Source organism: Pituophis catenifer, unplaced genomic scaffold, assembly GCF_029215685.1.
Source record: "Pituophis catenifer annectens isolate HBS135680 unplaced genomic scaffold, rPitCat1.0.hap2 SCAF_3, whole genome shotgun sequence".
NCBI lineage: Eukaryota > Metazoa > Chordata > Lepidosauria > Squamata > Colubridae > Pituophis > Pituophis catenifer.
The window spans coordinates 129,624,069-129,638,017 of NW_027256883.1; the positions used below are offsets into that span (position 1 = coordinate 129,624,069).

General features: G+C 40.0%; 1 protein-coding gene across 1 annotated transcript in view; it reads right to left on the bottom strand.

The window, feature by feature from the left end:
- BCAR3 (BCAR3 adaptor protein, NSP family member) overlaps window positions 1-12,746 on the bottom strand; it is a 76,822-nt gene extending 64,076 nt beyond the window's left edge. Inside the window, exon 1 of the mRNA XM_070939363.1 lies at window positions 12,469-12,746. Within this exon, the coding sequence (XP_070795464.1) occupies window positions 12,469-12,746 (278 nt within the window). The remainder of the gene's footprint in view (window positions 1-12,468) is intronic.
- Window positions 12,747-13,949: the final 1,203 nt, after the last annotated feature.

The following is a 13,949-nucleotide window of genomic DNA, read 5'->3' on the forward strand; positions in this document are numbered from 1 at the left end:
TTACATTTTTTGCCAGGAACCAGTGTTTACTGACCACTATAAAAAGGTCCAATAAAAATACAATAAAACTTTTTTTAAAAAGGTTATAAAACCGTGGTGCGGGAGGCCAAGTAGGCCACACCCACCATGGCCACGCCCACCCAGCAACCAGGCAGTGAACCCATTTGAAGTTGAAATTTTTGAAGCCCACCCCTGATTATGGGGATAGAAAGTGCCATGACGCCATGCAGATTTTACACCAACATCACTGAACCTCCAATTCCCCAGATAAAATATTTCCATCTGTCTCTTGCTATTCTTCATTTCAAGCAAAAAGGTGGAGTCCATCAAAAATCAGAAGGATCTTAAGAGCTGCCCTTCCAGAGAAGTCATGTGGTAGCTCTTGTCTCCTGCTCCTAGTTTGTCTGACCTGAATCTTATTATGTAGAATCTTCCTCCAAGTTGAACTCATCTCCTGGTAACTACCTGGATAGCTCCTTGTCATTTTGTCTGCAAAAATATGACAGTGGTTGCTGCTACTTTCCTCCAGGATGTTTTTCCAACTTAGCCTAAAGCTTGGAGATTTCCTAATCAGCTCCCAATCAAGTCTGTCCCTGCTTAGCTTGTCTGAAAATCAGCCTTTTTAAAAAGGTTATAAAAGTGGGTCTGGTCACATGATGATCCACCTTATAATAGTCATTACTTACAACTGAAATTATGGCCATAAGTAGAGCACTACCTGCAGTTAAAATTTTTTAAATAGCTAAATATTTTAAAATGATGTTAATAAGACAAATCCATGCTTTAAATCTTGACTTACTTATTAAACCTATTGTGGCTTCCACTTTATTATAATAATCTCTGCACTACTGTAGCACAACCTTTCACATTTGATATTTAATAGCCTTCCAAATGCAGCTAATTTTTTTTTAAGGATAAAAGCCATCCCCTATAGATGTCATTGTAATTCCTCCTCGCCTAACTCTTAACTGCATGCAACGTCACCAATGGACTCCAATGAATTAGCAACCCTCCTTTGAATAAGATTTAAATATACGTATCTCATGTCCTTACAATGCATTTCTGACATTTACAGATTTGCACATTCATTTCTTTAAATCTATCAATCCCATTTGAAAAGTACAGATATTTTTACCTAGGTCCAGAGCCATCTCTGTGCATCAGCCATCAATGCTGGTGCTTTGAGATTTACATTACATGCTTGTAGATAAAGCAGATGTGAAAGGCTTCCAATTTAAGATCACTACATTCATATTTGAAAACTTAAATACATCACATTACAGGTCTGGACATACTATCAAATCAGTTTTCCTGGAATATTATTGTCCATGTGAGCACAAGGACACATGGAAAGTCAAACACAGTTATATCTGTTTCAAGAATAGAGGAAACCAAAGATTTATTAGAACAACTAGGTTACTTATTCAGTTGCTGTTTTTTAAATGGTTAATACTGAGAACAAGAGCCTGAACACTATGGGGAGGGGTGGGCTGCTACGGGTCCGCCTGGGTTTGGGAGACATTATGGCCGGTTCGGAGAACCTCCAAATCCCACCCCTGGCTGGTCTCTCCCCTCTCACCCCTCCCAGAAGTCTCCACGCAGCCCATTTTAGATGTGAGGTAAGTGCAGGGCCCACATGGAGGCTCGGGGAGGGGGAAAAATGGGCCTCCCGGAAGTTCCGGAAGGCCAGAAACAGCCTGTTTCTGGCCTTCGGAACCTGGGGGAGGCAGTTTTTGTCCTCCCAGAAGCTCGAGGAAAGCCTCCGGAGCCTGGGGAAGGCGAAAACACCCCCCCCCCCATAGTGCAGGAGGCCGACTAGGCCACACCCACCATGGCCACACCCACCCAGCAACCAGGCAGAGAACCCATTGCTGAAATTTTCGAAGCCCACCACTGACTATGGGGATAGAAAGTACCATGACATCATGCAGAGTTTACACCAACACCACTGAACCTCCAATTCCCCAGAAAAAACATTTCCATCTATCTCTTGCTATTCTTCATTTCAAGCAACAAGGTGGAGTCCATCAAAAGTCAGAAGGATCATAAGAGCTGCCCTTCCAGAGAAGTCATGTGGTAGCTCTTGTCTTCTGCTCCTAGTTTGTCTGACCTGAACCTTATTATGTAGAATCTTCCTTCAAGTTGAACTCATCTCCTGGTAACTACCTGGATAACTCCTTGTCATTTTGTCTTCAAAAATATGACAGTGGTTGCTGCTACTTTCCTCCAGGATGTTTTTCCAACTTAGCCTGTAGCTTGGAGATTTCCTAATCAGCTCCCAATCAAGTCTGCCCCTGCTTAGCTTGTCTGAAAATCAGCCTTTGAGCAAACTACAATGGCTAGCAAATATCCTCTCAAACCATCAACATCAGTGTGCTAGTTCCTCTTTGCACATTGAGACTACCTGGAGAAGAACCTTTGCAGTGTGTCTACATGCAGATACTTTGGGGCTATGCTCAACAGTTCTAATTGATTCACAGAAAAAGAATTCAGCTCAAAACTGGATTTGTCATGCATGAAGAGCCAATCACCAAATCATTAGTGAAGTCGAACGGAATTTGAGTTTTCACGGTTTCTGGAACTTTTGCGGCATTTCCCAAATTGTTAAGGGAAACACATTAGAATTCAATCCAAAGGTAAACCCAAAAAGGTCAAAAGGGTATCTTCTCAATCCACCCCACAAGAATGTCGGTATGTGACTCTCTATGGGCAATACCATACCAGTCTCTGCTGTGTGCATAAAACTAACTTTTGCATCTTTCAGACAAAATTATGCAATTTTTGTTCTCAAATGACAGTGAGGGTTTTTAAAAACTAAAGGCAAAGAAAAAAAAGTCATAATTTCTGTATCTGAGCAACATTAGGACCATTGCTTAAAGCAATAAAAATTGCTCCTACTATTCCAATTCTCCTTCCTTCTCACTTTTTCTAATGGATATGACATTGGATGGAGCCCACCACACCATCATGACCTTCTGTACTATCAATGTCCAAAACCTGTAACCACAGTTGGTCTCAAGCTTGCTTTGGCAGAAAATGGGAGTTTTGTGGTTCGCTTTTGTTGAGATGGGTGGCTATATAAATTAGTTAGATAAATAAATTTAGGTTTAGCTTCTTTGGATGTCATACTCTTCTTGGAAAGTTATCTTCTGAATTCATCAGCCCAAGAAGGATGGATACATGAGTTCAACCGAGTTAACATTACAGGGGCGCTTAGATTGTGCAATCTACTAGATGGAGGAAGTATGGAGAATGGAGGAGAAAAAGAGGAAGATCATATACTTCAGGGTGTGTTTGCACAAGGCAAGGGAGAGAACAGGGAAAAAGGAATTAGCACCATTGCTCAAAAAAAAAGAAAGGTGGGGAACTGAAGGCATAGAAAGTTATTGCAATAGTCAAGGATATCCCCCAAACCCTTGTTTCTGGGGATTTTGAGATGTTTATATTTACATAAATTATCAATATTTTTGCTCTGCTTAACTCTAATTAAGATCAAAGCCAGTTTGATGTAGTCAACAGGCTAGCAACCGGGAGTATGTGTATTCTAGTCCTACCTTAGGCATGAAGCCAGATGGATGACCACAGGGACTTGTCCAGGCAGCCACTAAGAGTCAATATTGAAGATTGTGTATTTGTCTGTCTCTCTGCCTGCCTGCCTGCCTGTTTGTCTCTGTGTGTGCAGTTGAAGTATTTGGCTGCTTTCAACAAGTTTGCCCCAGTCATATTTGTCATTATGTAAATTCCTGTGTATATCCCGAAGCAAAGGAAGGATTTTCTTCCATGGAGTGGACTTCTGAATATGTTACATCTATTGTTTATAACTGCCTTTCCTCTAAGAGTTCAAAGTAGTCCATGAGTTACTACTATATTTGAGCAGTTGGGCAATTACAGTTGTAAGTCGTGACAGTTGTAAAGTAAGTCACCATGCAACAGGACTGGATATTACGGCTTTTCTCACAGCAGTCATTAAATGAATGCTTAATGCCTTAAACAAACCCATTGTTAGCTTAAGGCTGGTAGAACTGTTGTAATTTGTGGTCATAGGACCATAGGGTGCTGCAAACAGCTGTAAATGCAGGACGGTTATCGAGTGCGGAGGGGAATGACATTGGAACTTCGAAATTGGATCATAAGTAGCTTTTGGTGGGAGGCAGGGTTGTAATTTTGAACAGATGCAGAGTAATCGGTGATAAGTCAAGGATTATATGTAGGACAAATTGGGAGATGATTCCCTTTATCTTACATCCACGCTTTTCTAAAGTAAATTGGGCAAGGGCAAAGTTACTGATCCAAAATCATCCTAGGAGCTGACAGCTGAAGGAGGATTTGAATCTAGGTCTTCCCAGTTCCAAAACAGTGTATATTTACAAAAAGAGTATTTGCCAGGATGCTGCATCTTGCATCTATGTGAAGTTCTTAACTTCACCTGAGCTACATGTGCTCAGTTCACCCCCAAATCAGGAGCAGGGGAGGGAGACATGGAATTCGGTCCCCATTTAATGCTATTCCTAAACAGAATGACTAGCACCATCATCTGGGTGGCAAAATCTTGAAGGTCACTTGTAACCAATTTGTGCTCTGCCTTAATTCTACTCCTATCTGTGCCAATTTGGATACCATCATTGTAAAGAGCTGAAATAGCTGGAGTTTATGTACTGTTCAGTCTTCACGTGTTTCCAGTTGTACAACTTATGTTAACAAGCCAAGTTCACATAAGGTGAGGCTGATCACACATACTATACAGTGGTGGGTTGCTCCCGGTTCGACCCGGTTTGGGGGAGCTGATAGTGGTGATGATGTGACGTCAACGAACCGGTTCTATATGACTGTGAGCTGGGCCCGCCTGCCCACCCCCACGTTATACCTACCTTTATTTGTCATTTTTTAGCCCAGCTGATAGGCGCGGCAGAGTGGATTGCTACACCTCAGCTGGGCAGTAGTCTACGGCACTTGGGTGGAGTGCAAGTTTGGCATGTGTGCGAGCATAGAGAGCAAGCATGCGGCAATCGTGCACAAACCACGTGCACGAAGAGAACCGGTGGTAACCCCGGTTGGAACCCATCACTGATACTGTACCTTTTAGGTGTACTGTGGTAAGAAGCCAAGGCTAATAGTTATCCACAAGAGGGTCTCTGAAAATTCTTAAAAAGTATCTTCTTAAAAAGAAAATAAGAACAATGGTGAATGTGAGCTTTTGGAGTTTTTAGCCTTTTTAGCAATCTCCTGGGTTCCTGAATTATTGGGATGTTTGGTTTTTTCCTTATTCAGGATGCCAGAGGGCTGGGTTATCCCCATCGTGTAACTGAAACCATTTCCTAAATATTTATTTGGTGTCCATAAAGGTTAAATTTTGAATTTTAAAATTGCCTATACAGTATAATGGATATTATTTGGTACGCAGGTTTATTTTTTAAAAAAATAAGACAAAAAATAAATGATAATCAGTTAAGGGAAACAACTACATGCAATATATTTATTTTGCCACATGCTACAGTCTGCTATCCAGCATGGGCAGACATTTGGACTATATAAAGATGGATTATATAAAGATTTCTTTATATAATCATAAAGCTTTCCAGAGCATAATCTCAAAAGGCTAATAGCAGCGCTAGATGCTACTTTTTGAAATACCTAATAATGAATAATGATCTGACCAAATATCACAAGATAAGAAAGGAATGTTTAAATAATAAAACGCACTAAAATCAGTACATTCATGCTGCCTTAAGGGTTTTTATACATTCCAGAGATCCACTTGCATTCTTATTCTTCATTTCTCTCTCCCTTTTCACATTCTTGTAATGCTAGCTAATAACTTACAAGGTTTGGGGGGGTGAACATTCACTTTTCAATTTAAGGTCACAATGTCAAAGGCAGAAATTCACAAAGATTGAAATTTAACAAAATTTCTATTCTTGAGTCATCCAGTGTATTAAACAGTGTACTGTAGTTTTACATTACTGTAAAGGCCATGAACTTTAAGCAGGGCCAGTCTTCTTCAATATTGTATAGGTAGAAACAGCACTCAAGTTACAGCTCACAAACAAGGAAAAGAAGGTCAACATTTCCTCCATTGTTATTAAAAAAAAAAAAAAAGAACATCAATTGTATAAATTGTGCACGGGCTAATTTATACATATACACAGGGAAGCCCTATCATTCAGTGGAATGAAACAGCTCCTTAGGACAGTAAGTTTGTGGCGTGAAGCTCACACCAGTTGTTGGACCAGTGACATCATTATACCATGGTGCACAGCTCTCTGGAGCAGTTTATTGTCCAGATTGGCTCTATGCATTCTCTTGAATGAACTGAAAGTAAAAAAAAAAAAATGAAGGATTTGTGGTGTCTCACCCTGAGGACAAACTCAGAGCTATGCTGAGGATAAGTGGCATCATTCAAAATCAAAACTGAGCAAAGGATTTAACTAGATGGTTCATAGTGCATTTAACCATTAACCATTAATTAATCAGGTGGGTCCTTTGCCAGTCTTACAGAGCTGCTTCAAAAGCTGTCCCCCACTACCCCCCCCCAAGTCCATATACATATATGCACATGTATTGTAGACATCAAAACAATCACACAAGCCTTGCAGATAGACCCAATTACATTAAAGCTTACAACAGATTGTTCTGTTCAGGCTGTGCACAATCCCATTATGTAGCCCCCACTCCCACTCATGGTTTTCTGCAAATCCCACTGGATTCTGCAAATCCCACTGCCAATATTTTCTTGAATGTCATGGAATTTTTGAAAAAAATATACAAGTCTTATACAAATGGAAACAAGTTCATATATTCACAATAACCCTCTGAATTTTATTAGGCTTAATACTTCTACTCGTTTTCAAAACCAAATTTTATGACCCCGAAAGAAAATAACACTTCATTTATCAGAACTGGCCTTTCGTCTCCTATAACGTTGCGATGTATTTTTAAAAGCATTACCACAAAACTAGTGAACTATTATTTGAATGGTGGCAAATTATCCGCTTCCCACACCCTTTGTCTTCTTCTAAAACAACATTAATCATGTGTAGTCTGCATGGAAATGGGATTATCGTGATCCAGCCTGAGAGCTGATTATATAGTTTATTTTTAAATGTTTCCAAGAATGGGGGATTCCACAGTGTCCTTTTGATGACTCAGTAGTTGTTGGGCACTAGTGAAGTTCATAGTGCATTGTGTAGCTATTTGTTCTACGTTGAACTAATGAGTTTATGTTTTTAAGATTCTGGGGGGAAAAAAGTGGATGTAGAGTTCCATGCTGAATAACATCAAAATCAAACCAAAATGAGCAAATCAAAATATTTTGCACCGCGACTGGTTAATTGCTGAGAGAAAGAAATCATTTTGTTAAACAAAAGGCAGATGGTATGGATAGAAAAGTTAAATGATAATTGGTATGACGGAAGAGAGAAGCTATAGCAACACAGATTAGGTTAGATGGCTCCCTGTTGGCATTCACTTTTCTCTGGGATGCGATATTGTGTGTGTGTTTATTCGAGTGGGGGAGAGAGACAGAGAAAGAGAGAGAGAAAGAGGGAGGGAGGGAGAGAGAGAGAGAGAGAGAGAGAGAGAGAGAGAGAGAGAGAGAGAGAGAGAGAGAGAGAGAGAGAGAGAGAGAGAGGGGCATGAAAGAAGCTCAGATGTTGGGATCTCCATCTGTTTTTCCATGTACTCTGGAGACCAATTTATTTAATCTGATCTGAGCCTGTAAATCCTATTAGCATTACTGGTTCCTCCTATTTTTACGATATCAGCGTCTATGATGATTATGGTACTTGTCCTCTCCTCCTCCCTAAGGACTATTCACGCACCAGAATGCCAGGAGGAGTTAAGAAACTTTGAGACTTTAGCATGGTGTTTCTCAACCTTGGCAACTTTAAGATATGTGGACTTCAATTCCCAAAATTCCCCAGCCAGAACACTGAAAGAGGCTCACTGCTTTAAAATCATAGAGCAGGCATTAATTTCATTCCTTCCTTGGTACAGAAAATACAAAGATAAGGCACTCCCTGACAAATGGGTATCTAGGGATTTGCTTGAAACTCACCAGTGAGAACGAGTTGATCATATCCCAAGAAATTGCTCCTATGGTCAAAACTGGACTTATAATTAAAATTAAATCAATGTTCAATCATGAGCTACAAGTATTTTTTTAAAACTTAAATTTAAACGGCAGTGGAAAACTACCCGTTACTATTTTTTTTGTAACAAGCTTCCAGATATTTCTATGCATATCTCCCATGAGCACAAGGCTTGTTAAACAAACTAAATAAACAAACACTATTCTTTCAACCTTTTCTCATGGGAATTGTTTTTAATACTCATTAAACCTATTTTTTAATAGAGTTCTTTATTGGCCAAAGTGTGACTGAACACACAAAGAATTGGTCTCTGGTGCATAAGCTCTCAATGTACATACAAACTACAAACATACAGTGCACATACAAACATGAGCTCTCAGGGTACAATTTATCTACGTTCTTCTTACAAGTGTGAGGCATCCCAAAGTGCAAATTATAGTTTTCACCGTTACTTCTCAAGATTCAGAAACTCAGATTCTACAGTTGCAACTAAAATTGCATCAGACTTTTTTGGCAGTTCCATGACACGTTGATTCATGTTCAGCCTTTTCACTGCCAAGCCAGGTATTCTCCCACAATCTAGTTAATATTTGTGCATTTGAGTTGATTTTTCTTTTTTAAATTAGCCAATTTTGTTTTGTTCAATTCAGTCCAGATTTCTGCTCAATTGATCCAGTTAAAAACATGGTGGACTTTCATACATGTTATCATCACTTCTCAAGCTCAGATGTGCCCTCCCAATAGCTTGCAATTTTCATTACCCAGCCACTGAGAACTCTTCATGAATGTGCCAGCAGTCCTTCCAGATGCCTGTGGAAGAAGCTCTAATATTAATATTATTGCCAGTGCCCCACCCCCTTTCACCTCCCTGTATTTAATTGTGCGGCCAATTCATGCTCTTAAGTTGGAGTTGCAAACCTTTTGCTCTGCTCTTGGGACACGAATATAGGTTAGGAGGTGCAAGTGGGAGACAACAAAGAGTCAGAGTGTCCACCAGTGGAAAAACAGCTTACCCCAAGCTCCATGGAATGGCAATGTTGCACATTGAAAAACAGAAAGCAAGCAATTGCTCATCTGCCACAGCTGGAAATGGGTTCAGATGACAGGGGTGACAATTCAGAAGTGGCACCAACTTCTGGTGAAAATGTGAAAGTACCTACTGGCATAATTTACAATTTAATCTCCATTTTTTTACTCACCATAATGAGTAAGTTGCTGTGGCTCTAATAAAGTATAGTCTTCACTAATATCTATTCTTCCATCTCAATTAACTTTCAGGCATTCTATCAACCCAACCACAAGTACGCATGCACACACACATTCACAAACACACAATTGTGCTATTCTATTTCCTGGCTAGGTGCAATGTTCAGCTGCTCCAAACAGATGAATCATCCCTTGCAGCTGTTGCTCAACAGCTGTACAGCTTGTGTTTTCAATGCCAGGGATTGCCAGGGCTCATCAGCCAGCACCACTGCACAGGCGAAGGGAAAGGAGAGGCCACACCAATGGGAAAGCATAGTGCAGCAGGCCTTTTAAATACAGGTAGCCCTCGAGTTAGGACCACAATTTAGCCCAAAATTTATGTTGCTAAATGAAACATTTTAAAGTGAGTTTTGCCCCATTTTACAACTTTTTTTGCCACAGTTCTTAAGTGAATCACTGCATTTGTTAAGTTACTAACATGGTTGTTAAATGAATCTGGCTTCCCCATTGACTCTGCTAGTCAGAAGGTCGCAAAAGGGAGGTGTCACATGATCCCAGGATACTTCAACCGTCGTAAATATGAACCAGTTGCTAAGCATCTGAATTTTGATCATGTGACCATGGGGATGCTGCAAGTTGTAGGTGTGAAAAATGGTCATAAGTCACCTTTTTCAATGCCAATGTAACTTTGAACTGTCACTAAATGAACTGTTGTAAGTCGAGGACTGCCTGTAGTAAACATGGACCATTTGCAAATCCTCGGGCCAAATTCTTTTATGCATTTAATTTCCCCAGAAGAGAGAAAACAAAACTCTGGGTCTGAAGCAAGATAGAACTTCCTGCGTGCCAAGTTAAAATAAAGATGATGGGATGTAGATGTTTACTATTTCAATGGCCAAACCAGAAAAAAATGTGAATTAAGCACCCGTTACATGTTGCTTTTCTTTGTGTGGTGAAATGTAAAAACAAATGTTAATTCATTAAGGAAACAAACAAAGGAAGAGAGGAAGGATTACCCAAACGAACCACAAAATAGAAAAGAGAAGAAAGTATATTATGGCACCATCAACCAGCTCTTTAGACTGGATTTGACTTATCTGTACACCTATCAAATCCTTCCTAAAAACATGGAATAGGCAGAGTAGTTTAATAATATTAAAAGTATCACTGCAGAATGTACGCTGCTCCAAATAAAGCTGCCTTTTGCAATTGACTAATGGTGATTTTTGTCAATGCGTGGTCTTAAATGATGCTTCAGATGTCAAGATGCATATTACTATTGGCAATACAGTTAGTCCTCGACTTATGACCACAATTGAGCCCAAAATTTCTGTTGCTAAGTAAGACATTTGTGAGTTTTGCCCCATTTTATGACTTTTCTTATAACAGTTGTTATAAGTGTGAATCACTGCCATTGTTAAGTTAGTATCATGGCTGTTAAGTGAATCTGGTTCCACCATGGACTTTCCTTGTCAGAAGGTTGCACAAGGTGATTGCATGATCATTGCATGATGATTGACACTGCAACCATCATAAATATAGTCAGCTGCCAAGCATCTGAATTTTTAATCACACGGTCATGGGGATGCTGCAATGGTCATAAGTGCGAAAAATGGTCATAAATAGTCACTTTTTTCAATGCCATTGTAACTTTGAACGGTTACTAAATGAATTTTTGTAAATCGAGGATTACCTGTACTGTCGCTTTCCCTTGCCACAGTTGTTCTACTTCTATTTTTAGGTCTTTATATTTTGTGATTTTCTCCAGTTCTCCCTCTCTTCTACCATCTTCAGGTGCTGTAGTTTGTGATCAGTCTGTGAACAGCTAACCAAGTGCTCCACTGTTTCTTCAGCTCCTTTAAAAACCTGGTATTTGCTGTCTGTTGCTGCCTTCTCAATTTTGGCTTTGCTTGCATTTGTCTTTAAGGCTTGGTCTTGTGCAGCCAGAATTAGCCCCTCTGTTTCTTCCTTCAGCTTTCCTGCTCTTACCCATGGCTAAGCCCTGCTGTTATTTGCTTTTGCCTGCTAGGTTTTTTTTTTTAATGTACCGTGTTTCCCCGAAAATAAGACCCTGTCTTATATTTTTTTTGAACTCTGAAATAAGCGCTTGGCCTTATTGCCATGCGCTCAAAAGCCCAATTGGGCTTATTATCAGGGGATGTCTTATTTTGGGGGAAAACAGGTTATTGGCCATCTACATATACTTTGCTATACTTTTTTCTTTTCTTTGTTTGGTCTTCTTACAGACCAAAGTTTGGTCACTTTCAGCAAGCATTTATGGTATACTGCTGCTTCAGACTGGAAAGCTGTGGAGAGGGTGGTGAGGACGGCAGCAAAGATTATTGGAAGCTCACTCCCTTCTATCCAAGACATAGCATATAAGTGATGTTTGAGCAGGGTCCACAGGATTGCCTGGGACGCTACACATCCTCTTCACGACCTGTTTTCCTTGTTAACTTATGGGAGGAGGCTTCATGGTATCCGAAGCAGAACATCTAGATTCAGTCAGTTTTGTTCCATATAGCATCAACCATGTGAACTCTCAAGTTTCCTCTTTCCGCTATGTATTCAAAATGGATAGTGATTAATATACGAAGTTTTCTTCCAGTAGTCCTGTAGTTGCTGGTCTTGACTGCTCAGCCAACAGTAGTGAGTCCTGTAAGCCTATTTGTCACCAGATGTCCAGAAAATCCAACAAGTAGCACAGTCGTTGTTGACCCAGGGGACAACGAATCTGATATGGGTCTCTGTAAATTACTGTATATCTCCCCATTTTGTTTATGGGAGAGCCACTCTTTGTCCTGTTCCTTTGATGAGACCTGTCCAAAATGGTTGAACTTCTGGCATAGCTCTCATCTTCCTTAGAGCACACAAACCCACAACTACATCAAGGCAGTGCATCACTGAGGGATTATTATATTTGCGGATTCTCAAAAAGCAATATTTATAAGACTTCAGATATATGAAGGTTTTTGAATGCATAGATAGATAGATAGATAGATAGATAGATAGATAGATAGATAGATAGATAGATAGCCATTCCGTAACAGAAGATATGATTGAGATATCTATCTACAAGGGTGGAGAGGAAGAGAGATTTTCTTAAGTATTACTGTAAATACCAATAAAATAGAGTAGCATTCACAACAACAGGTTTAAACTTAACATAATTTACCTGTGTGGACGGCTGTCACTTTTCCTGTTTTTCTGGGGATACTCTTCAATGACACCTTGAATTACAGGTCCTGGAGACTGATTTGTTTGGGTGTATGGCAACATTCTCATGTTGTTGAGGACATCACATGACCCAAGAAGAAGGGTTCCTTTTTTTTTTCTCGGAAGGGTACCATGGATAGAAATATCTTGATGGGTACCAGAATGAAGTTCATCAGCCAGAACGGGTTTGCTGCTCAACAGATCCATAGAAGATGCCAAGGGAAACTCATGGTTCATCTGCATATCCCGTGGAAGACTTGCAAACTTCCCAGCTGCTATCATTCTTTAAGTCTAGAAAACAAAAACAGAACATACCGGACATTATAAAACATGGAAGCCTTCTTGTTCTATGAAAGCAAAACAAATGAGGGTTGATGATAGACCCAATACATAACCACATAATAATTATAATTATGTAATAATAATTATGTATAAGTATAATTATGCGGTTTTTACATAAAAACATTTTTTGGAGGCGAATGTACTGGCCTCCCCAGAAGACTATGGAGACTACAAGAATGTGTAAGTGAGCAGCAATGAATAGGAGCTCAGCCATTTACACCAATTCAATTGCTCTCATTTTCCCCAGCACTCACTGTCTGCTAGATTGAGATTACTACAGTAAATGATTAAAGACTTTAACCATCTTATTCCTTCTGGGATTTCAAGAAAATTATTCCTGAACTGCTATAAGCAGCCAAGAAAGAGCAATCTTGATTAGTATCGCTAGTGGAACAGGCAATCTATTAGTAGCTAAAGAACAGCAGATCTTGCCTACGAGGGCCACTGGGGGGTATTTGATAAGTATCTCCCTTTTATCAGTCAAATCAGATTTTAGGACAATTTAAAGAATAGTTTTAGGCATTCACAGACCAGAAAAATTTGTTGTTGTTAGTTGCAAAGTCCTGTCTGACCCATCGCGACCCCATGGACAACGTTCCTCCAGGCTTTCCTGTCTTCTACCATCCTCTGGAGTCCATTTAAGCTCACACCTACTGCTTCAGTGGCTCCATCCAGCCACCTCGTTCTCTGTGGTCCCCTTCTTCTTTTGCCCTCAATCTTTCCCAGTATTAGGCTCTTCTCCAGTGAGTCCTTCCTTCTCATTAGGTGGCCAAAGTATTTGAGTTTCATCTTCAGGATTCTAAAGCCTTCTAAAGAGCAGTCAGAGTTGATCTCCTCTAGGATTGACTGGTTTGATCACCTTGCAGTCCAAGGGACTCGCAGGAGTCTTCTCCAGCACTATAGTTCAAAGGCCTCAATTCTTTGGCACTCAGCCTTTCTTATGGTCCAACTTTCACAGCCATACATTGCAACTGGGAACACCATAGCCTTGACTATACACACTTTTGTTGGCAGGGTGATGTCTCTGCTTTTTAGTATGCTGACCAGAAAAATAGTCAGACTTAAAATCCAGGTTGCCACTACATTTGCCATAACACT